We start from the raw sequence: 23,312 nt of genomic DNA, 5'->3' as shown, positions 1-23,312 counted from the left end.
ATTGTTTTTGTTAGTCAATCCTTTTCTGCAGTCTGCACAACTTTTGCATTTTCTTCTCAAAAAAGTAGTTTCCTTTTCTTTGGTTTAACAGATTCTGTGTACAATTTTATGCTTAGACCAAATAAATGCATATTATTGCAGTGGATGTATCTGCTCATGTGAGCCAACTTCAGAAAAAAATTGATGCACAAATATAGATCATGGTGTGTAATTATTGTATATGCTATGTTAAATTGTGTTGCAAAATTCTGATAGTTCTTATCATGTCTCCTTGTTCCATCACTATTGCTTCTCCCATTATTCAGTTACCTTTGCATAACAATGAAGATTGGCACATGAAAGGTTTAATAATTGTTATATGTGCGGTCTAGTTGTTCAATTGTATTTATAGCGCTCTAGAAGACCATATATACTTATCTGATTAAAAAGGGAATGTGTAGCACTAGAGAAATCAACGGGCTAGGTCAAGCCAAGGCCTTGGCATGGCGTTAAACCCCATTCTTGAGCCAGCCTGGCTCAAAACTGGACTGAGGATACCAGACTGCCAGACTGCCCGAGTCCGTGCATTTTATTGGGCTAGAATGGACTCAAATTGCGCCAATAGGATTTTACAGCTTAAGTAAATCTTTGTGTGGAAATATTTTATGTGCTATAGTTAATTGTGTTGCAAAGTTCTGATGCTTGTTATCATGTCTTCTTGTTTCATCACAATTGCTTCTCCCATTATCCAGTTATCTTTGCATAATAATGAAGATGGGAATATGAAGGGTTTAATCATTGTGTCAATCTACCAAGATTTTTGATATGCATGGTCTGGTTGTTCAATTGTATTTATAGCACTCTAGAAGGCAATATGTACATATTCCATAAAAGGAGAATGTAAGCCAGGGCCTCATTTTGATGCAATGTTAAACCCCATTCTTGAGGCCAGCCTGTTTTTTTTTTTTTTTTTAATATAGTAAAAACGGTAAATTATATAGCTCTAAAGTGAGTACATCCTGCCAAAGAAAGTAAAGAGTACAAAGAGGATGGAATATCTCCTATAGATGTCTAAAGGAAGGCCAGCCTAGTTCAAAAACTGGACTAAGGGTGCCAGACCAATCGTGCCGGAATCTGTGCATTTTATTTGGCTAGCATGGGCTCAAATTGGGGCCAGCTGGATTTTACAGCCTGACACTTAAGTCCAGGCCTGAATTTTCTTTGTTCATTCCTGTAAGCCACTTTGGCTGGCTTGGCCCATGGATACCTAGTAAACAGATGTAAAAATTTACCATGCTAAGCAGTACAGTAATCCCAAAAGTTTTGCCAAATCCTAAAATTTTTCTAGTTCTTAATGTTAATATATTCATCTAATACTAGTGGCATGTGCATGTAACAGTACATATAATTTTTAAAACATTCATGAATTATGCATGATCTATCCATGAAATATTTGAGGACATGAATTGTTGCTGTCACCCATATTTTAATCTAGCCACAATACATGCATCCAATTGACATGCTATGATCCAAACAGCAGCAAGTATCTGTAATGCACAGGAGGAAGCAGGACGAGATGGTTGTAACTTCATGGTTTCAAGATATTTTGAGGATTATATATATCAAAAAAATAGTTGTGCATCCAGTATCTCATTGCTACATTATTTTTTTAATTTCTCTCTCTAAAAAAAAATGGATAAGTGTGCTAAGTTCAGGCAAGTACATAACAATCCAAGACCTTATCCAAAAAACTAGCCAAAAAGTATTATTTGGATTTTTTGGCCTTATATGCGTATTCAAGATATACTCAATATATAGTTGACGTGGGACTAAATACATGCCCTCATGGATGTTTATATACTATCTCTATTTAAATTCTAGCATCCTCACTAGGCTAAGGGTCAAATCCAATAACAAATATTATAAATCTAATTACAAATTAATACCACGATCAACACATTGTCGGCTCAAATAAGTGCGTGCTGCAGTCTTCTAGTCCACATGACTATGTTTTAAGTCCACTATGATACTTTTGTAATAACCTAGGACTTTATCTAAAAAAGTTAGTTTTAAGATATTATTTGGGTTTCTTTGCTATGTACAAGTACCCAAGATCTACATAGTATAGAGTTAATATAGGATTACACAAATGCTTGCACGAATCCTTACAAAATGCATTTAGTAAAAAAGGTACATTCGTGAAAATATCTAGTGACAGTTGTACAGTTTGCTGTTCGGTTTGCACAATGGTTTTGTTTAGATATACGCCATTTAATTTCACTGCAAGTTCTTCGAAGCTATTAGATACCTGATCATACCACCATAGAATGTTTCCATTACGCATAGACGGTAGATACAAAAATTTCAGATATATTGTAGTTGTTGTGGGATCAACATAACTCCAATTCATGATGCATGGAATTTGTCAGGCATACAAAAGGGCTATCTTAAGTCCTTTTATGGTTTGTCTTTGGGGTTGATGATACCTATCAAAGACCAAAATGATACATGGAAAGTTACCTTTTTGCCTCCTCAGTCCTCTGCGCTCTAATTCTTCAATTTGTTTACATGCATGACTCGGCACAGATGAGGTGGTCTCCAGTCTAAAATGTACTTAGCCAGAAGTATTGAAATTTTGTATCTCATATATTCTGTTTCTCCAAATAATTAATCATATATATATATACCTCTTCTGAAAAACATCTTCCCTAACATTAAAATTGCAGTTACACTATCTTAGGCAGTCATTTGTTATGCCACTCCATTCAACAAGAAGTCCCAAGATCAATATTTATTTGTATGTGCTGGATCTGGATTAAAAAAAAAAAGGAGCATCAATTAAATAACAATATATAATCCTAACATAGTCCACTTGGACGGCCTTGGGATGAAAACTTTGTAATAATGCAGTCATTGGTGATTCAGACTTCAGAGCAAGAGCACGTTAAACACTTGGGTACATTAAATCAAATCCTTTGCAGTAGAATGCAACTACAAAGGCATCTTATTTTAATTAAGTGAAGAAATTAGAAGAACACTCCACAAACACTCTCCATGCACTTCTTTTTCTTGATGAGTACTCCATGCACGTATTTGAACAGCCGATCCTTGTTACAGCAACGTATCGTCCCTCGGCAAGCAGTAGCAACCATGTATCCCTGCTAGCCCTTGTGCTCAAGAAGGTGGTGGTGCTTGGAGCCAATAGGAACTGCAGCATCTCCATCGCTTGTTTGAGGTGGCTGCAACCCTAGCTTGGTGCCCGAGGCTTCTTCGACCAATTCGTTCTTCTTCATCACTTCCTGAACTTTTATATCTTCGTCGACCGACATGGCCACCACTTGTTGGCCATGGGGGCCTGGGATGATGGTTTCGTGGACGTGGATGTTGTCCTCGACGTTCACAACTTCTGTCTCTTGAGCCATCTCCTTCTTCTTCTTCTTGAGGGAACAGCAGAGGGCTGCTACGAGGAATGCGAGGAAGAGCATGCTGCCGAGAGAGGCGAACACAATGATGATGACGGTGTGGTGGGGGATTGGTGAGGGAGGCGGCGGTGGAGCGACGTGTGGTGGTGGTGGCGGTGGGATAAGTGGTGGCGAAATTGGTGGTGGCAAGGGGCGAGGAGGCGGAGAAGCTGGCGTTGTTGGAGGTGGAGCCATCTTTCGTGGCGGTGGCGGTGCGAGCTTCGAAGGTGAGGGTGGCGGCGGAGTGCGGGGAGGTGGTAGTGATGGTGCAGGTGGAGGCGGGGCGCGGCGAGGTGGCGGTGACGGTGTGGGTGGTGGCATCTTGGGTGCAGGCGGGGAGCGGCGAGGTGGTGGGGATGATGGTGCGGGTGGAGGCACCTTTGGAGGAGGCGGGGAGGAGCGGTGAGGATGGAATGAAGGTGGTGTGGGTCGAGCCACTACCTTCGGAGGGAGTGGTGGGGGGAAGAATGGTGGAAAGCCAAAGCTCTGGGGAGAGGGGATGTTAGACATTGTGTTTCGAAGGGATTCAGCTGCTGAAGACAGGAGTTGGAGGGATGGAGAAGATGGGAACAGAGTGGGTATTTGTAGTGCAGGGATGGGATGGTGACTGTGTTAGGTTGCAAATGACTTGGCTCCCATGCTAAGGCTTTTAGAGGGTTACCTCCAAACAATGTGTTGCTTGGAATGAGGACTTTCTTGTTTGGTCCAGCAATTTTAGCAGCCTTGGAGTAGAGTTGACTTGGAGCTGGAGCATGCCCCTCTACTTAGAATCATCGAATTTTATTTCTTTAAAAAAAAAACACAAGGTCAATATGGGGATTTGCATGGGATTCCACCTAAACTCTCGATTGCCTGATCTGCAGGGATGAGTTGTAGGGCTTTGGAATGCCTACTCCTCCCCTTTGTCAGAAGAAAAAAAAAAAGCTTTTGTCAAAAAAAAAAGGGAAGAAAAAGTAGAATAAGTAGATGAGTTGTTGATTGCTAAAGAGCCGCGATGTCTGCATGCATAGGAAGAGAGAGTTCAGATTGTTTTGAGATCTATACAAAGCATAATCCAATAATTGATGCTGCATAAAAAAAAAATATTCATTCTTTCGTGCCAAGGATACGCACCTAAACCCATAAATGGGGTGAGATAGGGTCGGGTCTGGCCCTAGTCTGACCTAAACCTGGCTTAAATTAGATTTATTCTAAAATTTAGATTCAAATCCAACCCATCACTCAGTAGGGTTCAATTGGGTTTCATCTATTTTCACCTTATATCTGGTTCATGACTAAGTTTAAGACACTACACATAAACTTTTAGGCTAATTTCTATCATACTGAATTCAGCCCATTTGGGTTTCATTGGGTCAAGTGCAATTTTATGATATGATTGGGATCGGGTCTTAATTTGAGATTTATGCCGAACTCATGGCTCTTAAATTTTAATGTTTTTTAGGTCTAATTTGCATTTCTAGTAGGTTGATCCAAGTATGCCTGACTCTAGCATGGCAGACAAAATGTTAAAATCTCTTAAAATCTTAGTAGGCTTCGGCTCAAGTCACCCAACAACTTGTTGCTGTCTGTTTCATTATAATCAAATCTTTGAGGGTTTCGTTGATGATCTTTGAGTTAAAGATATATATTTTTCAAAGTTAAAACTTAAGGAATCAGAAAATAATTTATGCATGAATTAAAAAAAGTAATTTTATTGGCCAATGTAATTTTTTTTATTTCATTGAAATATATATATATATATATTCCTTTGCTTTCTTTTTTTTTTTCTTCTTTTTTCTTTCTTTTTCTTCTTATTTATCTTTTCTTTTTCTTTTCTTTTTTCTTCTCTTCTTTCCTTCTTCTTTTTTCTCCTTTATTCTCCTCTCGCGAGGCCGGCGGCGCCGAAAGGAGCCAGGCCATGGCGGCCGCGGGAGGAGGTCCGAGAGAAGGCCGGAAGGTGGCCAGCAGCGGCCGGCCAGCGACGCTTGCGACAGCCGCGCTTCTTCTCCTTTCTCTCTTCCCGTTAGGCCGGCGGCGTCGGAAGGGGCGAGGCTAGTGGCGTTGGAAGAGGGCCAGGCCGTGGCCGGCAGCGACCGCGGCTAGCCAGCGGTGCTTGTGGCAGCCGCGCTTTCCCTCCTTTCTTCTCCTCTCGTGAGGTTGGTGGCGCATGCGGTAGCCACGGCTGGCCGGTGGCGCATGCGAAATCCGCGGCTAGACAGCAGTGCCTGCGGCAGCCGTGCTTCCCCTCCTTTCTTCTCCTACCGTGAGGCCAGCGATGCCTGCGGCAACTGCGGCGGCCACGGAAGAGGGCCCAGGAGGGGGCTGGGCCATGGCTAGCTAGTGGCGCCTGCGGCAGCCGCGGCGAAAGCGACCCGGCCTCCCTTCTTCTTCTCTTCTTCTTTTCTTTTCATTTTCTCTTTAATTCCTTTATCTGTGACTCAAGGGAGAACTTCTCTCGTCGAAGTGCTCGAGAGAGGGCCAGGCCATGGCCAACATTGACCGTGGCTGGCCAGCGACGCTTGCGACAGCCACGGCAGCTGCAGCCTGGCCGTTGCGACGGACCCTCTTTTTCTTCCTCTTTTTTTGTGAGAATGAGGGGATTAGCACCTCCTCATTGTAGGAGCAGAGGCATTTTCGGTATTTTATTTAAAATAAAATGTTCTCAAGGATTAGAAAATAAATTTAGTGAAGTTGTTGGATCGAAGATTTAAGTTATGATCAACGGGGACTTTTTGTTATACGACGGTCTTATGGAGGATGGAAAATTAATTATCCGTATAAAAAATTATTTTGAATGGATTTTAGAAAGCCATGCAGCGAAACTCATTTTTCTATATACGAAGGAAACAACCGGGAAACTTCGCACGGTGGTATAGGTTGGGTATCCAGTATTCGGTATGTTTAAATTCACGAGGCCATGCACGTGGGATGGGAAAGGGCTTGCCACCAATTTTGTTAACCATTGGACGTGACTTACGCCACCTCTGCTTCCCCTTCTTTTAACTCTTAGAACTTTAAACTTTCATTTCAAGAGACAGGAGTCAGATCCGAGGAGACTAAACAGAGCTCAACCAGATTTATTGCATGATTGGCTGCGGCTGTGATGAAATCAATGCCCTCTGTTTTGTTTCTATATGTCATTTCATGTGATCATCACCGCCCATATTGGCACGTTCCATTATTAAATGGACCTTGTTGTCAATGCCCGACAAGCATATATATATATATATATATATATATATATTATGTTTCTTTCTAAGTTATAAAAAAATTGCATGCCTAAATCTTCTTAAAGAAAAGAAAAAAAAGGAGAATGCTTCCTGTAACAATTCTTTATTGCTTTTATGGTAATAGTTTCATTCTTTTGACAAAATTAAACAAATGCGTTATTCTCAATTTCCTGTGTCAGCTGATGATATATTGACATCTTTGGTCATAATATAGATGTTGAGATTCACTTCATCTAAGAGGTTCTTTAAGCCTTCAAGTCATTATAGAAAATAAAAACATCTAGACATTTTTGGAAGACCGGCTTATATCACTTTTTTCATAGATCTTTGTATATTACGTCTATTTAAGCCTTAGAATTCTCGTTAGGCTAAAGATCAAAATTTATTCAAATCCAAGCATAAGTGCTACAAATCCAATGTAGACCAGTGTATCAGTGTTCCCTAGTTCATGTAGGCTGTGAGCCGGATTCACTCTGATATCATTTGTATCAATCCAGAATCTCAATAAAAAAAGCTAGCCAGAAGATATTATTTGAGTTTCTTAGTTCCGTATAAGCATCTAAAATCTCTTCGGCAAATAGCCGATGTGGAATTAAATAAACTTCCGCATCACATAGAAACCTATACATACACACTTAACCATCCACGCGTATCTCTTGGGAAGAGTGGTTTGAAATGAAGAAAATAATAGAACAATTTAAGACTTTGAGGCACGTAAATCGCTATCTTTAAGGTGATATTTTCTCCTACTCAAATAAGTTTGCTAACGGGTTCAAGGCAAATCACCCCTAGGATACAACAAAGCCTTATGGAATTATGTAGATAGTAATTCTGAAGAAATTCCCAAAAACTCTTTAGGAATCTATTTAGAAGCTAAAAGGAAGAATAAAGGTTTGAAGATGGAAGGAAAGGGAGAAGATTGTTGATTCTGGTCATAAAGCTCTATATTTATAGAGTCCGAATAGATGCAAAGACACATTTCTGTAGTTACGTGATTTTTCAGTCCGTAGATACGTGACTCTTCAATCTATAAATACACGATTCTTCAGTTTAAACTGACGTCTAATACCAATGGTTGTCCCATAATAAAGAACTAGTGCAAAAGCATCTTTCTATATAAGTTACAAGACTTCAATTTAAAATTAAAGTCTATTCTATAGAGATACGAAGTTTCTTTGGAAAAATAACCGTAAACATTCGTTGGCCCCTTCCTCTCTCTTTTTATTCCTGAGAGGAGACCGTACACATCTGTTGTCCCTTTCTCTCTTTTTTCTTCCTTTCCTTTTTTTTAATTAAATATTACAATCCATCCAACAGTATCTACTAACGGCTAGCTCTTTGATGGATAAATAACTTATAACACTCATACATACCTGCATCGTAGACATGAAGATGCAACTTTATGTGTGGATAATGACTTAAAAGTTGTATGTAAATGGCTGCTTGGGTCATAGTTTAATGATGGAAAAAAGTTAAAAAGATGAGAATTGATCTTTTATCCATACATGACACATTACAGGCTTCCTGACATGCATGCAAATTTTATAGACTATATAGATAGTATTTATATAGTAATGTATTTAGGTTGCTTCTTAGTAGAGAGATTTTTAGGACTGAACAAAGTAAAAGACATCTCATGCTCTGATGTGGTGCTTCACACATAAATTTAGATCTAAATACTACATAATTGGTAAATCTATGTACATAATTGCTTCATATATGTATCACAACAGTAAAATTAGAAAAAGCCGACCCTTTTTTGCCGATGCTAGGGAAAAGCGTCGGCAAAATACTCTCCCGTGCCAAATTTTGTGACGCTTTTGGAGAGCGTGGAGGCTATTGAAGAATAAACGACGCTTAAAAGCGTCGTTTATTGTACTCTAGTGGGACGACGCTTATAAGCGTCGTCTAAGCGGTCGACCCCGACGCTAAATAGCGTCGTCAAAGGCTCAAAACCTCTCCCCTTCCATCCCCTGCCTTCTGATTATTGCGTGTCCAACGAGCCCCACCTCCCCCTTCGTCCTTTCCGTCTACAATATCTTCTCCGAGAAGCTATAGTCCACAGAGAGAAAGAGAGAGAGAGAGAGAGAGAGAGAGAGAGAGAGAGAGAATGGAGCTCCAAGGACCCTCCGAGCTCCGAGCTCGCAGAACCCAACCATGGCGAACACCACCTCGACCCTCCCCTCTCCCCCCTGCGCTTCCCCTCGGACGATGTCGACAGCTTCTGCTCCACTCCCTACGTCAGCGCCCCCTCCAGCCCCGGCCGCGGCGGCGTCGCCGGTGGTTACTTCTTTAGCGCCCCCACCAGCCCCATGCACTTCATCCTCTCCTCCGCCGGCGGCGGCGGAGGCCGCTTCCCTTCCGACTCCCCCGACGCCTCCGTCGCCGGCTCCTTCGAGTTCGAATTCTCCGCCCGATTCCCCTCTGCTGCCGCCTTCGCCACCGGATCCATGACCTCCGCCGACGAGCTCTTCCTTAACGGCCAGATCCGCCCCATGAAACTCTGCTCCCACCTCCAGCGGCCCCAGGTCCTCGCCCTCCTCCTCGATCTCAACGAAGAAGAAGACGACGACGATGAATCCGAGCGTCACCCGCCGGAAATGGCCGCGAGGGGGCAGGATCTAAAGCTCCGGAGCCGATCGATTCGCCGGAGGGCCAGATCCCATTCCCCGCTTCGGAACGCGCCAATCCAAATCCAAGTCCAAACCTCCGCCGCCGATTCCTCCTCCCTCCGCCTCGGCCGCCGCTGCTGCCGACTCCTCTTCCTCCGCCAATCCTCCGCCTGCCGCCGCGATCTCGGGGGCGGAGAAGGCGAAATCGAAGGATCCATCGCCACTGGTCGGCCGGTCTTCAAAGAGAACGGTGGCGAAGCCGAAGCCGGTGAACTGGGTGGGAGGCTTCCCAGCAAGCGTTAATTTTTTTTTTTTTTTAAAAATGCCATTGCCGACGCTTTTAAGCGTCGGAGGCTTATAAAAGGAACGACGCTTAAAAGCGTCGGCATAGACCGACAACGCTTTTTTGACGCGTCGGGTTAAATCCGATCCACGCCCACCTGCCCGACGTCTGACCCACGCTTTGCGATGCGTGGGCAGGAAATTAGCCGACGCTTAAAAGCGTCGGGAGAGACCAAAAAAAGCGTCGGGAGATACCCTTTCTTTTGTAGTGTATGTATGTATGTATGTATGTATGTACATATATATGTGTATACACACATATATGTATATATGTACGTACGCATATGTACTGTGGAGGTGTGTGTGTATTCACCTATGAATATGAAAAGAAAATGAAGAATACACTCTTCCTTCTTGGATATACATTACATACATACATTCATACATACATACATGAGATTATCCTATATGTATATCGGTATGCATTCACAGATATAACGTAATTAACATTGTATGAAACATAATTAATATTGCACGAAGATAAGAAGCAAATGCTCAAATATCAATAAAAGCTGCTAGCTGGAGAAAGGTAAATCTGTGAATTATGAGTTCCTGACCCAGCTTTTGGTATGATCCTTCCATTAGCGGAACATCAGTCTGTATTTTCATTTACATCTCCATGCCTGCATTCATGCACGCATGCATAGACATACATAACATGCAACCCATATAAACATATTTCTACATGCATACGCAACGTAAGATCTTTATTTTTAAGAAATAAAGCAAAGTTTGTGCATAAAATACTAAGGCAGCTTGATATATTGAATTGTGTAAATTGCTTCTCTGGGGAAAATTTCATCTTGGAACAAGCGGGTGTTTGTTTGTGTGCGCATGCTCACCATCATCATTTCAATGGTTGGCTACATCGATGGTTTCTTTTGTTTTCTTTCCCGGGGAAGAACTCTCCTCAACAAACTTCCAACATAGACTTCATTACTTGTGAAAAAAAATCATTCACGCCGTATTTTATACGCTCATAAGAATCGAAACAATCATACATAGACATGATCCACGGTAACAGTTATCATCATTCGATGGCCACCTAGTCAACCAAATTGTAACCGGCTGGTTTCACATGTCCACAAAAAATTAACACACCCCCTAAATAGGAAGACAAAAGAAAAGAAAATTTGATGATCAAATAGCATCTTCATATACACTTTCTATCTACCACTACATCCAACACATTATTTCTCATATCAATCTCTACTATATAGGATAGCTACACCCCATAAACAAGCATAACATAGAATTTTCCACTACACTTTGCTTGAAGCCACCATTAGTCCATGAATGCTAATTATCTCTACGATCTCAGTTCATCCGGTGGCCGCTGGGACCATCGAAACCAAACCCTAATTCAGGAGGAGCTCCCATGGTGGAGGAGGAAGATGAGGCATGAGGGTTCCACCTCACAGGCCAGTCCATGGAGCTGGCTGGATGGCCGGCGATAACTTGTGCGATATGTGGTGGTGGGGAGCTGGATTGGAGCTCGTGCACCTGCCTCTTGAGGAACTTGACGTACCGTATCGCCTCATCGAGCATCGATGCAGTGTCCATCTTTGTGCCCCCCGGGACCAGCCGCTGGAGGATCCTGATCCTCTCGCTGATCCTCTCCCTCCGGTGGCGGGCGGCGATGCTCTGCGGGTCGTCGCTGATCCGTACATTCCGTCGCTGGGGCTTCTTGATCGTCGAGGGGTCGATGTCCACCGGCTGCATGGATGCGATCTTGTACATCATCTCCTTCATTGCTCCCAACCTTTCCTCTTCATCCTCCTCATGCTCTCCTCCTTCCACGTTGCTTTGGACTTCCATTTGGGCTGCTGCAGGTAAGCTTGGAGAAGGGACATGAGCCTGAAATGGATCGATGGGATGGATCAATTCCAAGGGAGCATGATCAAACAGGAGATGGTTCCCCATAGTCCTCTCAAGATCCCAAGAGCTGCTGGTGCTAGCGTTGTTGGTCATATTATCCATAGCTATGTAGGTGGTGGGGGCTTCGTACAAGGCAAAAATAAAGATAGGAGGGAGGAGAGTAGAGAGAGATATAGGTGGGGGGAGAGGGCACTCGTTCCACGAATCCTTACAAAGGGGACTACTTAAATAAACCAAAAGAGAACAAAGTTATTACACTGAAGATAAGGTTAGGGGATGAATCCAAAACCTACTTTACCGCAAGGAGCAAACTGCAGTTTCCTGCAAACCTCCTCAAGAAAACCCGCATTATCATCTCTTCCGTCAATCCCTGTGGTACAAATTTGAAGCATGCACCAACTTTGGGATGGTTTCATACGTGGCCCATCACTCCAAAAATATATATATATTTTTTGGTACATCGGCTATTCACACATAACGGATGTGAGTGTAGCCCATAAAATCAGAAAGAAGCAGAAAATACAAAAATAACAGTACATAATTGTGTCCCTCCCAGACGATATCTCTGGAGTGTTGGGTCGCATAAAAAGCTACCAAATTTGCAGCACTATTGGCCTCCCTGTATATAGTAGAAATCCGAAATACAGTGCATTCATCTAAAAGACGGCGAATGTCGTGGATCAACCGCATCTCTCCGACAGACCGCCTGAGATTCTGAATCTCCTGATCCCTCTGGAAATACTCTTTGGGTTGGAAAGATGGAGTTGCCTAGTGCGCTTCCAAATATACTGTATTTTGATCATTTTGAATGTCATTTTAATAATAAAAAAGGGTTAGGAATTGGGACTTGGGAAGGATGGTAAAAGAGAGGCTTTAATATTATTGCACCGAGACATTGACAGCGGGTGTGGGACGTTATATATATTTTCGGTTTACTGAATTGGGTATGGTGATGGCATTAAAAAAACGATGTGGTAGGGAAAGACTGGGAAGGAAGGTTACAGCTGTTCTCCTCGTGAGGGATTGCAGGCTTTCACACATCCCTAGAGCTCAAAGCTCTCTCCCACCCTCTTTCTTGTGGGTGCATGACGAAGGCTAGCATTGAATTCCTAGGGTTGCCACTTTAACCATCGAACTCCTCCGGCCTCAAAGTCCACGAGGAATCGTTCGAGCTAGGTGGAGCCCCTTTGGATGAAAGGTAATGACTTTATCACGACTTTAGGCAATGCGTGCCTCTTCGTAAAGTTATTTGGTGGGTGGATAGGAGGATTTATATAGTTTTTTCAATGTTTGGATTGCTCAAGTCACGTCTCATTATACCATCAAATTGCTTGCGTACGTGCATCCAAATTAAAACTAACTACTTTTTAAGGGAAAAGATTGCATCAAAACCTAATTGTGAGCTGCGCTGTGAATCGAGTATAAAATCTATCCTCAACTACAATACTAGTCTTAAATTGCATCGAAATTTAATTGTGAGACATGTTGTGAATCGAGAATAGAATCTATTCTCAACTACATTACTACTCTTATACTCTCTCTCACACACAAACGTTTATAATTCAATCTTTTTAATATATTGCCAATGTCATTTCAAAACAAAAATTGCTTGAGGCCTTTAGCAATAAAAAATTATCAAGTGAGAATCTAGGAAACAATTCCAGTTTTTATGCATCACATCCCATCATCTCACAATGGAGAATACCTACAAAACTGTACCAGATAACAATGAATCAGATTTATAATAGGGTGCAAAAAGACAAAAGTTCCCGAGGGGATAAAGATGAATTTTTCCCCCTCTTCGTTTTAGTGTGACATCATCGACGTGGAAGAATCTTTGAAAATAAGAAGCCATCATAAGATTGGGTCACATGCTCATATATTAGATTATCGAAATTTCAAAACTTAAAGCTGTCAAATTAAGTAGCGTCCATGAGAAAAGAAGAAAATCCTGGAAAAGAAATGTGACATCGTTGTTAGGACTATTACCGGAGATCATTGCACATGAAAGATCTTTATGATTAATTATATTGTAAGTTATGATGCGAGCAAGAGACTTGTCAAGTATTCCAATATCATGAGAATAATGTAACTTTTCATGCACAAGCTTGTCTGATCAGTTGAGAGGGCTAGTTTTCCATTCATACTAATTAGAAATGAGGTTACATAACCAATTGAATGTACTTTCTCAACTCCAATCAGGCAATCACAGCCTAAGTTATGCATACAAATGCTTTCACGCTATTGGATTAGTACATCTCTGAATCAGTAATTATTGATGTAATTAGAGGGGTTTTCTTCATCAAATAACACTGCAAACTAAGCTATTTCAGTATCAGATGTCTGTCAAATGACAACTTCTAGAACATTATTTTTTAATAGACTTGGCAGAATTTGGCCTTTTCTAAAGTGTATGCATGTGTTCTCTTTAGGGGGAAAAAATGCTAAGAGTTTTTTTTTTTCCTCTGTGCTGTTTTCATTATTTAGAAGAGCTCCGTGCTATTGATAGCTTACTACTGCTCATTGAAATCAGATAGCGGGCTTTAGAGGTAGGTCATGCAAATATATAAATTTAATTGTAATTTAAAAGGTCTAAATTTTAACACCTGATGCTACTAATTAGCTGAGCGCATCCATGTCCTCTAAATATGACAATCTTGCAAGATCGATAGAGTCAATCTCTGAATTTTAGCATATCGAGAGAGAGAGAGAGAGAGAGAGAGAGAGAGAGAGAGAGAGAGAGAGAGAGAGAGAGAGTTTGTCAAATATAAGATGAGCTTGTTGAATTATACGAAATTTTAGTATATTACATTTTGGTGTGGTAGGTGAATCCTAAAAGTCATATGAAATAAATAAATATATGGAGTCATTTTCTAAGTCGTGTGAGGAAGTCAAAAAGTCATTTCCATATTGGTTCTTAGTGAAAGGTGCCATAACTTCATATTTTTATTAAAAAAGCAGTCTAGAAAAATTATTATGTCAATATATATATATATATATAAGGATATGATATAAATTCTATGCATTGGGGCCATATTTTGGGTGAAGTTCGTGAATGTCTCTTGAAGTTCTAGGCAGTTTTTCACATGGTGACTCTTAAAGTCTTGTATTGTGTCCCTTAGTGATGAACTTATGTAAAGATATTTGAAGGGTCATATTGTATCTATATAAACCCTTTCTACTCAACCATTTTAGGCGCTACCAAAAATTGAATGGAAAAATATTAGTGTGTTTCTCCATCATCCTACCTTACTCTCTACCTCAATACGACTAGTGTCCTATTTCACTTCTGTTGCCACCAACAGAGATTATGAAGTGTGACTAACTATGTATGCCCTAGTAGAGAGTGGAGAACCCTTTAAAACAAGCTATCATCGTCCCAAAGAAGTTATTTTCTCTCCTCGACCGAGAAGACGATTTGATCTCTGTGAACCTCACTAGACCTTACCAAGCTTCTGTCTCTCTCTCTCACTCGCTCGCTCGCTCGATCGCTCACGTGCATGTGCTCGGTTGCTCGACTATTACACATTCACTTGCTCTTACACTGATACAAAAGCACCCTTACACCGAAGCTATAAACTTACAAAGGCATCAAGGATCCCACTAACTTCAATGGAATCCACATGATTAGGGACTGGCTAAAGATTTCTGCATCTGAAGCATGGTTGATTCCCACATATCAGTTAATTATTCCTAGCACTCACGAGCACACTTTATAGAACGCTAGGATTCAGTGAAAGAAATGTGTAGGCTTGCGTAGCTTTCTCTAATCCCTCGACTTTACCAGGACCTTTCCTTGTTAAGGAAGGACGAGTTCCAAGATGGAGTAAATCAAATCTCACCACATTCACTCGCATCACGAGAGGAAAAAGATGCAAACAAAGGTGGTCTTTGATCGTGACCCGGGAGAGAAAAATAGACCAAGGGCACTGAATTGAATGCTCTTCTCGAGTGCCCAAAAGAAATGGTATGAGATGGTAGCTTTCAAGTTTACCAAATGGAAGAAGGAAAAGGGGAGGCAGGCCAAGTTTTCCTGTGATAGGTTTGGCAGTGGCTTTTAGATAACTCCCACATGACAAGAGCAATGCACCCAAAGAGGGAAGAGATGGATTTAATGCAGACACAATCGGCACGTTGATTATTGAAAAATTTTAAAATAGAAAAAAAAATCGAAAGATGTCTGATAAGAGTTGAGCTAGGGACTCAATGGACGTACATGTCTTCCTGAGTTACTTAAGTAATGAGCTTGCCTGCGATTGGACATGGTGGCTGAGTCTTGAGCACGGAGCCTATCATACTTAAAGCGCCTGCATGTTGGGAGAAGATCGACTGCATTATTCGTTCCAAAACCCGTATACGAATGTTACTTCCACCATGTTAAAACTACATGCGAGTAAAATATTACCTGCATGCAACATGTGTGGTTCGTGTATATTCGTGCATGCACACGTGTGTGCATGTGTATCTACGTACGTATATGTGTGTGTATATGTTGTGACTGATCTCAATGACATCGAAGAAGAACAAAGAGATTCGAAAAAATTGAGAGAAAAAGAAAAATTGCATAAACGGATACTGATATTCCTAGATTTCTTAGATTCAGATTGGGATATCCATATAACAAGTTACACTACTAACGTGGTTACCCGGATCAACGGATCCACCTAGTTCGAAGTTCTTCTATTTTTTGAAGACGAATCAATCTCGGTATCCCTTCTCTTTGTTTCGTCCTTTTTCGAGAATATACGTGGCCATCTAGAGTTCCAACTTCCTCTCCAATTCCTCCTTACTGCCTGGCGATTGGCAACCAGCGATGGCTGTGAGACAAGCACCATAGTTCCCATCGATTAGCAGCCATGATATTGGCAATTGATTTGGGAAGAAGGGTTCAATCTAAAAAAAGTTCTTGATCTCCCTGGCTCCAACACCATATCAAGTGTCAATTCTACTACACGCCTAACTTTCCCTCTAGAAGGAACCTCAAAGCCACCGATCTCAGTAAGTCTTATCCTCTTTTCTTCACCCCACTACAATCTTCTCTATATTTTGCTATCGTCTTAATCTGCTGATATATCTCCCCTTTCCATTCAAATATTGTCTCTGGAAAGGTTATGCAGCCCGAATCTATGAAGATTGGCGATTATTTGGCCAGATCTCTAACCCTCAACCTAACCCTAATACCATTCAAGCTAAATAAGCAGTTTTATGCTCAGATTCGTAACATAAATAGAAATATTTTTTTCTATTGTGATTTGGATACTTGAGTTCTGGTTCTTCGTTTTCTTCGTTTCAATCAATTATAATTTAAATCCTTGCTGTTTTTTATTGGATTTTATGGATTTGAAAATAATATTTTGTTCTCCTTATAATAATTGTGTTGTTGTGATGAAGTCACAATATACGAGCTCTAGTGAGGAAGTAAATATATATTTATTACTTTTTTGAATGATTATTATTTAAGAATATTCATGTTGTCTTAATTGACCTTTTTACTTTATTATTTTTATATTTAGGTACTTCTATTACTAGTATGGATGAGTATGTATGCATTCATATTAACTAAGGAGAGAGAGTGCTTGTGATCATTTGGATTCTCAATATATGGTATCTATTATCTCATTTTCCCAATAAATCAGACTTTTATTATCTATTTCTTGCTTTCAATAGAGTTTTAGATTATGATTATCATCTCTTTCTTGCATTAGTACTTGCTAAAATTGAAATTTTCATTAAATCTATTCTTTATGAATATGTCATTATAGCTTTTGTTTTTTCATTAATTTTACCTTCTTGCTTTTAAGCAATTTTTCATTGATTATAATTTCTTGCTTCAATTAATGCTTATTAAAATTATATTTTTTTATTGAATCTATTCTTTATGATCAAGCCATAGTTGGTTATTTCCATCATTAAATTTTGGTCAAAATATGATTATTATCCAAAATAGTGTCTAATTTATATCCTTATTCAGGTAAAAAAATATAGATATTCTTAATATCTAATTTGGATCCATATCTATTTAGAACAAATATGAATATTAATTTTGATATCCATTTAATATCTATATCCATATTTATATCAAGTGAAAAATATTGATACAAATATGGATACGCCAATATTTGATTTGTATTTGATCCGTTTTCAGTCCTATCCAGGTGCCTTGACTTATAAGAACTTCCACCACTATCATATTACCATTCAAAGAAGATAGATTTAGATAAAAATAGTGGTGCAGCTTGGGCTATAATAGTAAAAATCTAAGTTAACACTATTTTTAAGATAGAAATCAACTGAAACGTAAGCTAAGATAAAATAAAATTCAGTATTAAGTTGGATATTAAAGCATCTTGCTACAAATTAATACAATTCTATTTATTTATACTAAAATATAAAAATTGCTGATTCTGATGGTTGCTACCTATGTTTGGCACCCACTCTTAGCGGTTTTGATAACTGACACCCGTTATCCTTCAAGAACTTCACATTCGTCAGCATGATTGCTCCACACTATCATATCAATAATCTTATCTTGTCAACCTTGGCTTATCCAACATGGCTTATATTGGTTGCTTCTCTTTACTTCAGCCTGTAATACAGTCTTTTGCACTTAAAAAATATCTTGGAAACCAATCTATTCACCTCGGTCTATTCCTTCTACCGGCCATTTGGGAAATGCATATGTTTTGGTTCAAAACCTTGGAAGTCTTATCTGAATCTTATTCAAGGCTGCCACAATTATAGTGATCCTTGGATGTAAAGATATGGGATAAACAATGTGCCCGACATCCTATTAGTTGTCGGTCTAGCGGATAATGGTATGTACTGAATACTATATCTGTTGCCATAAGTAAGCATTCAAGAGTCATCCTCTTTCTTTAAGGATTGTCTACATAGCTTAACGAAATAGCTCACTCAAATTAGGCCACTTCCCAAAGCACCATAATCAATTAGATTCCTTTTAGACATGATGTTGTGCGGTGCCAAAACATTTTTAAAGAGCCTAAGGGGTTCATCTTCCATTGTTGCTTCTAGTAATTCTTGTTTCCTTTGCCTTTCTTAAGCTCGTTCATCCTCTACAACAAAATAAGCCAAGATCAAGTCTCCCTTCATGCTCTTTCCCAAGATAATCGAGAAGAATTAGAATACTCTAGGGTTCTACAATTGGTAGACCCTCAAGTACTGATCTAAAAAGCTTTTGGCCTTTGTTTGTTAGGTCCTATCTTATGGTCTTCAATATCTCAATCTATTTCTTCTATTTTTCTGTGCCACCCAAAGAAAACCTTCCTTGTGAAAGGCTAGAATTAAAACCTCAATCTGAAAAAATCCCAATTACCATTCGCTATGGCCTCTCCAATATGATCTTTAAAACTGATAGGTTGACTATCTCTCCTAGCTAAAATCATCTGTTTCGTAGAAGAACGGCCTCTCTAACATATCTTAACCTTTTTCAGTTGCTATTCTAAGTGCCTAATATGTCCCCAAAAGTGACTGAAGCTATGAGACTTCTATGAAGAGACTTTTTAGTACCCAAAGATCTCCACATTGGCTCAATTATTGATAGATTGGTCAACAGTAAATGCTCTACTGAGCACTGCTCTCTCAGCTTTTTTGCTCTCCAGTTCGTCTAATCGAAAGCATCCCTTGTCTATCCCTTTATTCTCTAAATGCCACATTTGTTGATCGGCTCTTCATTTTTGAGATGTATCAACTTGAGTTAGTAGATTTCTTATATGAACAACTATATCTGGACTGTCACTATCCCCTTTAACCTTCGGCCTAACATGATCGAAGATTGTTTAGATTGATGGGATGCTCACATAAGCAACATTCAGTATAAGCATGCCACCACTAGTCTAGCCTGCATTGACATTATCTTTCTCGATTCAACACCTGACATGGCCTTCGGTTCACAACCGACTGATAGTAAGTTCCTGACACCTAAAAGCAAGACTTCAGCTCTAATTAAGGCCAAAGGTATATATAGCCATTTAATCGAGTTGAGTAGCATGGATCTAGATGCCTTGACCTTCGAGGACTTCCACCACCATCATACCATCATTGGAAGAAGATGGATTTGGATAATAATAGATGTGTTTGTAGGCTACGATATTAGAAATCTAAGTTAATACTACTTCTAAGGTAAAAATTTATTATAAATTAAGCTAAAATAAAATAATATTCATTGATAAGTTAGATGTCAAAGAGTCTTTTTATAAAATACAGTTTTAATAAAATATAATAACTGTCCTCCACTCTAAGAGGTTCTCGTAACTGATACCAATTATCCTTCCACTACTCCACATTCGTCAACATAATTTCTCTACACTAACTATATGACTGATAATCATATCTTGTCAGTTTTGGCTTTTGACATGGCTTATATTGGTTGTTACTCTTTACTTCAGCCTATAACATGGTCTTCTATACTTTGAAATATCTTGGAGATTGATTCATTCATCTTGGTCTATTTCTTCTACCGGTCATTTGGGCAAATATATATGCTTGGGCTCAAAATCTTGGGGGCCCTATGTAATTTTACTTCAAGGCTATCACATGTACAATGATCCTTGGATGTGAAGATGTGATGTAAATACGTGCTTTGCTAAGAAGTAAAGCAAGATCCCCATAGAATACGGAAGGAAGGCCAGATCTCTTTCAATGCGGAATATCCTTTGAGTTGTGGCAGAAGATGTGTGGTAGAAGCATAGGGCTCAAGAGGAATCCAAAACGGGTACCCTCCTCTACCGAGGCCAACAAGGCTGCTTCAATAAGTGGGCAACAATTGGTCAGCAAATTTCGGACTGTCATTACGAGATTTTTCTTTTACAAGTCCCGAGAGATGATGATATGATATCGCCCGATGAGATATATGGTGCATTATTTACACCACATCTTAACAACCTAACTAGCGGCCGTGAGCAAGCACCATGCGGACAAGATTAGGAGTCAAAGCAGATGGAATCATGTGACCTTCGCTAGATTTAATAAAATTCGGTTGCAATTAATGAAAAATCTCATTAAGTGTAGAAGCATAGACCAATGAAGTAGAATTCAGCTATGATATTAATAAGCAGATTGAAAGACCACGACTTGAACATGATCAACCCAGATGTATGGGTATGAGTCATAGGTCAAAAATTGGTGGATCGTAATGTGGTTGTAGTTGTACTATATGTGGGATCATAGGAGCAAACCTTCAAAACTGTTGAGGATCGTGGTGACGTGGTAGTTACAAAGATCAAAGGTTGTTTTATAGTTATTGTATTATGTAAAAATGAGTAGATTTGTACTCTATAAAAGACCTTTTGGCATCCAATATATTAATGAATTCTATTTTATACTAGTTTATTTTATCTTGTACTTTAGTTACCAGTACAACTCTTCTTTAAAAGTAGTGTTAATTTAGATTTCTTCTATCACAATCCAGGCTATGACCTATCCCAATCTATTTTTCTTGAACGGTAGTGTGATGGTGACAAGAATTCTTGAAGGTCAAAGTATCTAGACCTACACTACTCTCATATCCTTCTTTTAGTTATCCTCTTTCCGTCTGCTTTAACATCAATAGCATGTATACCCGCGCACGTATCTATATATTAGTCTTGCTATTGACTTGTTAAACAAGCTTTCTAGTATACCCATCCTTAGGCAGCGAGGAAAATCTTGTGACAACACAAAGTCAAGGCTCGGGATCTATACAAACTCTTTTTGGTCTGGTGATTCTTCAACTAGGGATGTGGCCTAGGTATGGAGAACCTGGAAATATCTCAGAGCTGGCTTGTTCCTATAGAAGGTGCATGGCATGGCATTGTCTCCCTATTGCAGTTTGTTGTTTCGCAAATATGTGCAGATCTCCCTTTTTTGTGACAGTTGTCCGAGTGTTGATGAGATCGGGTCATGTTCTTCTTGAATGCTCGAGAGTAGCACAAGTATGGAGATTGGCATCTATCCCTAATGCAGCATCATCTCCTATCATACTGCGGGCCGCATTTCTGCAACGTCTCAAGTGAAGTAGGTGATGCGAAAAAGGTATCTATTCTAATGATGCGACTCTAGTTTGCTGTGTCATGTTCCATATTTGGATGGCCAATATTACTCATATTTTTTCAGAGCACCAACCAAAGCCCAAAAGTGATACTTAAGGCATCTATCCAAGCAGTTGAATTCATCCACTCCAGCACCACTGAGGGATCCATGACAGCTAAAAAAACTAGGACTGTGATTCAGTCCACTTAGGATCCTCCTAACTTCCCCAAGATCAACTTAGATGGTAATATTGTGGATGGTAGTGTGCTTTGTAGTTAGAAAGTCCCAACTCTATCCTTGGTCGCAGCCTATGATTCTTATCTGTATGACATCTCTTTTCCACTGGCAGAGCCAAGAAAGGCATGGGAAGGTCATGTCTAGGCCGCCACCATTTTGAGGGTGACAACATTCTACCGGAAGGAGAACAAAGGGCTATCATTATTTGGATAAGTGTGTGTTCATCCTCTTCTCTGACATCTAGAGAGACGATACATTGCTAATAGTGCCACGGACTGGGTGGCCTTTTGGGCAACTAATCATATTAGCTTCATCTTTTGGAACTCCTATTCATCCACTCACATATAGTTTTGTGATCTTCTGTACCTGAACTCTAGTGGTTATATAATTCCAGGATCGGGTAATGATAAGCACCTAAACGAAAGAAAGAAGAAAGCTTATCTTCATTCTTCAGCAGAAGCAGAGCTACATAGTAGCTAACAACACTCTTCCTGCATTTCCTGAAAATGAGAAATGTACCCCTCCAGCAGTTCTCATTCTCAACGTCTTTATTACACGTGAATCTCACCCCTCATCCCCCATTCTCTACCCTCTCTTTTGTCTCTATTCTCTCTCTAATGTTAGTATCGCTATTACGGGAATCTAACACCGGGATCTTTTTTTTTTTTTGGCAGCCATTTTACGCCTGATTCTTTATCCATTAGCATTTTTATTTTTTGCTGAAACGAATGATTCAGACAGTTTTAATATGGATATATCCAATAAAATCAAAAAACAATAAGCACCATAGCGCTTTAGACAACTCTCTCTTCTCAATCCGTAGGACACCTTCGGAGTGACTAGCCATATACGAGACCATCTAGACTGCAGCCTCTTTGGCTTCTCTAAACACATGCTTGGGTTGGAAGTTCACGCCGTCACTGATCATAGCTCGAATTTCCCGAAGCAAGGGGCGCCATGTTAGCATTTAATTTAAGTCTTGAAATCTTTGCGCACACTTAAATATATTGCATATACTATACTAGTTCTTGCATATTGCTATATTTTTCCGACATATAATTATGTTATCTCTATACATACATATGTATTATGCACAATTATTTGTACAGATCGGGCGGCATGGTCAAGGACAAAAAGTCGTCTCTCAAAGCACAACTCTCAAAGCAATTTAATCTTACTTGTACATATTTCAAAGCGATTAGTAGACGATCAATTGGATTCGTGCGGAGGTGCAGGCTTCGTTGTCAGGGGCCTGGACTCCACGGTGATTGTGGCTGGGGGTTGCCACTTGTTTGATAGCTCGGTGCCAGAGGCAGAGTTGAGAGCGGCCTGGTTGGATTTGTGTTATGTTCGGTGTGTCTTGCAGTGGAGAGACGTCATCCTAGAGGGTGACTCTGCAACGGTTATTAAGTGGATCCTGCAGGCTTTTAGGGAGGTCGGCGATTACCATCCACTGGAGAGAGATATTCGGACCATGGTTTCTGACGGACTGGTGCTTCAGGTGAAGCATGTGTTTAGAGAGGCCAACAGGGCAGCAGATTGGGTAGCTTCTTTTGTTGCTAGCTACT

General features: G+C 40.2%; 3 protein-coding genes across 3 annotated transcripts; 1 reads left to right on the top strand and 2 right to left on the bottom strand.

Annotated features, from left to right (window-relative positions):
* Positions 1 to 2,794: 2,794 nt before the first annotated feature.
* LOC103717184 (uncharacterized) lies at positions 2,795 to 4,027 on the bottom strand. Its single transcript, XM_008805473.6, has one exon. It carries the CDS (start codon positions 3,948 to 3,950, stop codon positions 3,141 to 3,143), a length of 810 nt encoding a protein of 269 aa, XP_008803695.2. The 5' UTR covers positions 3,951 to 4,027; the 3' UTR covers positions 2,795 to 3,140.
* On the top strand, positions 3,995 to 9,564 carry LOC149751607 (uncharacterized). The gene is made up of 2 exons (XM_089926218.1): positions 3,995 to 4,018; positions 8,653 to 9,564. The coding sequence occupies exons 1-2, from the start codon at positions 3,995 to 3,997 to the stop codon at positions 9,562 to 9,564; spliced, it is 936 nt and encodes a 311-aa protein (XP_089782344.1).
* A 1,142-nt stretch (positions 9,565 to 10,706) lies between these two features.
* LOC103717183 (uncharacterized) lies at positions 10,707 to 11,661 on the bottom strand. The gene has a single exon (XM_008805470.4). The coding sequence runs from the start codon at positions 11,581 to 11,583 to the stop codon at positions 10,921 to 10,923; it is 663 nt and encodes a 220-aa protein (XP_008803692.2). The 5' UTR covers positions 11,584 to 11,661; the 3' UTR covers positions 10,707 to 10,920.
* Positions 11,662 to 23,312: the final 11,651 nt, after the last annotated feature.

This window comes from Phoenix dactylifera, chromosome 11, assembly GCF_051530095.1.
Source record: "Phoenix dactylifera cultivar Ajwa chromosome 11, Ajwa_hap1_PhDact_Kaust_v1.1, whole genome shotgun sequence".
In the NCBI taxonomy this organism is placed as follows: Eukaryota; Viridiplantae; Streptophyta; class Magnoliopsida; order Arecales; family Arecaceae; genus Phoenix; species Phoenix dactylifera.
The sequence above is the reverse complement of the archived record's forward strand: the minus strand, read 5'-3'. Positions and strand labels throughout refer to the sequence as shown.

Coding starts and splice junctions, on each gene's coding strand:
- LOC103717184 (XM_008805473.6), bottom strand. CDS start 3,950: ATGTCTAACATCCCCTCTCCCCAGAGCTTTGGCTTTCCACCATTCTTC.
- LOC149751607 (XM_089926218.1), top strand. CDS start 3,995: ATGGAGAAGATGGGAACAGAGTGG. Junction 4,019..8,652: donor AGAAGATGGGAACAGAGTGG/GTATTTGTAGTG, acceptor GTGTCCAACGAG/CCCCACCTCCCCCTTCGTCC.
- LOC103717183 (XM_008805470.4), bottom strand. CDS start 11,583: ATGGATAATATGACCAACAACGCTAGCACCAGCAGCTCTTGGGATCTT.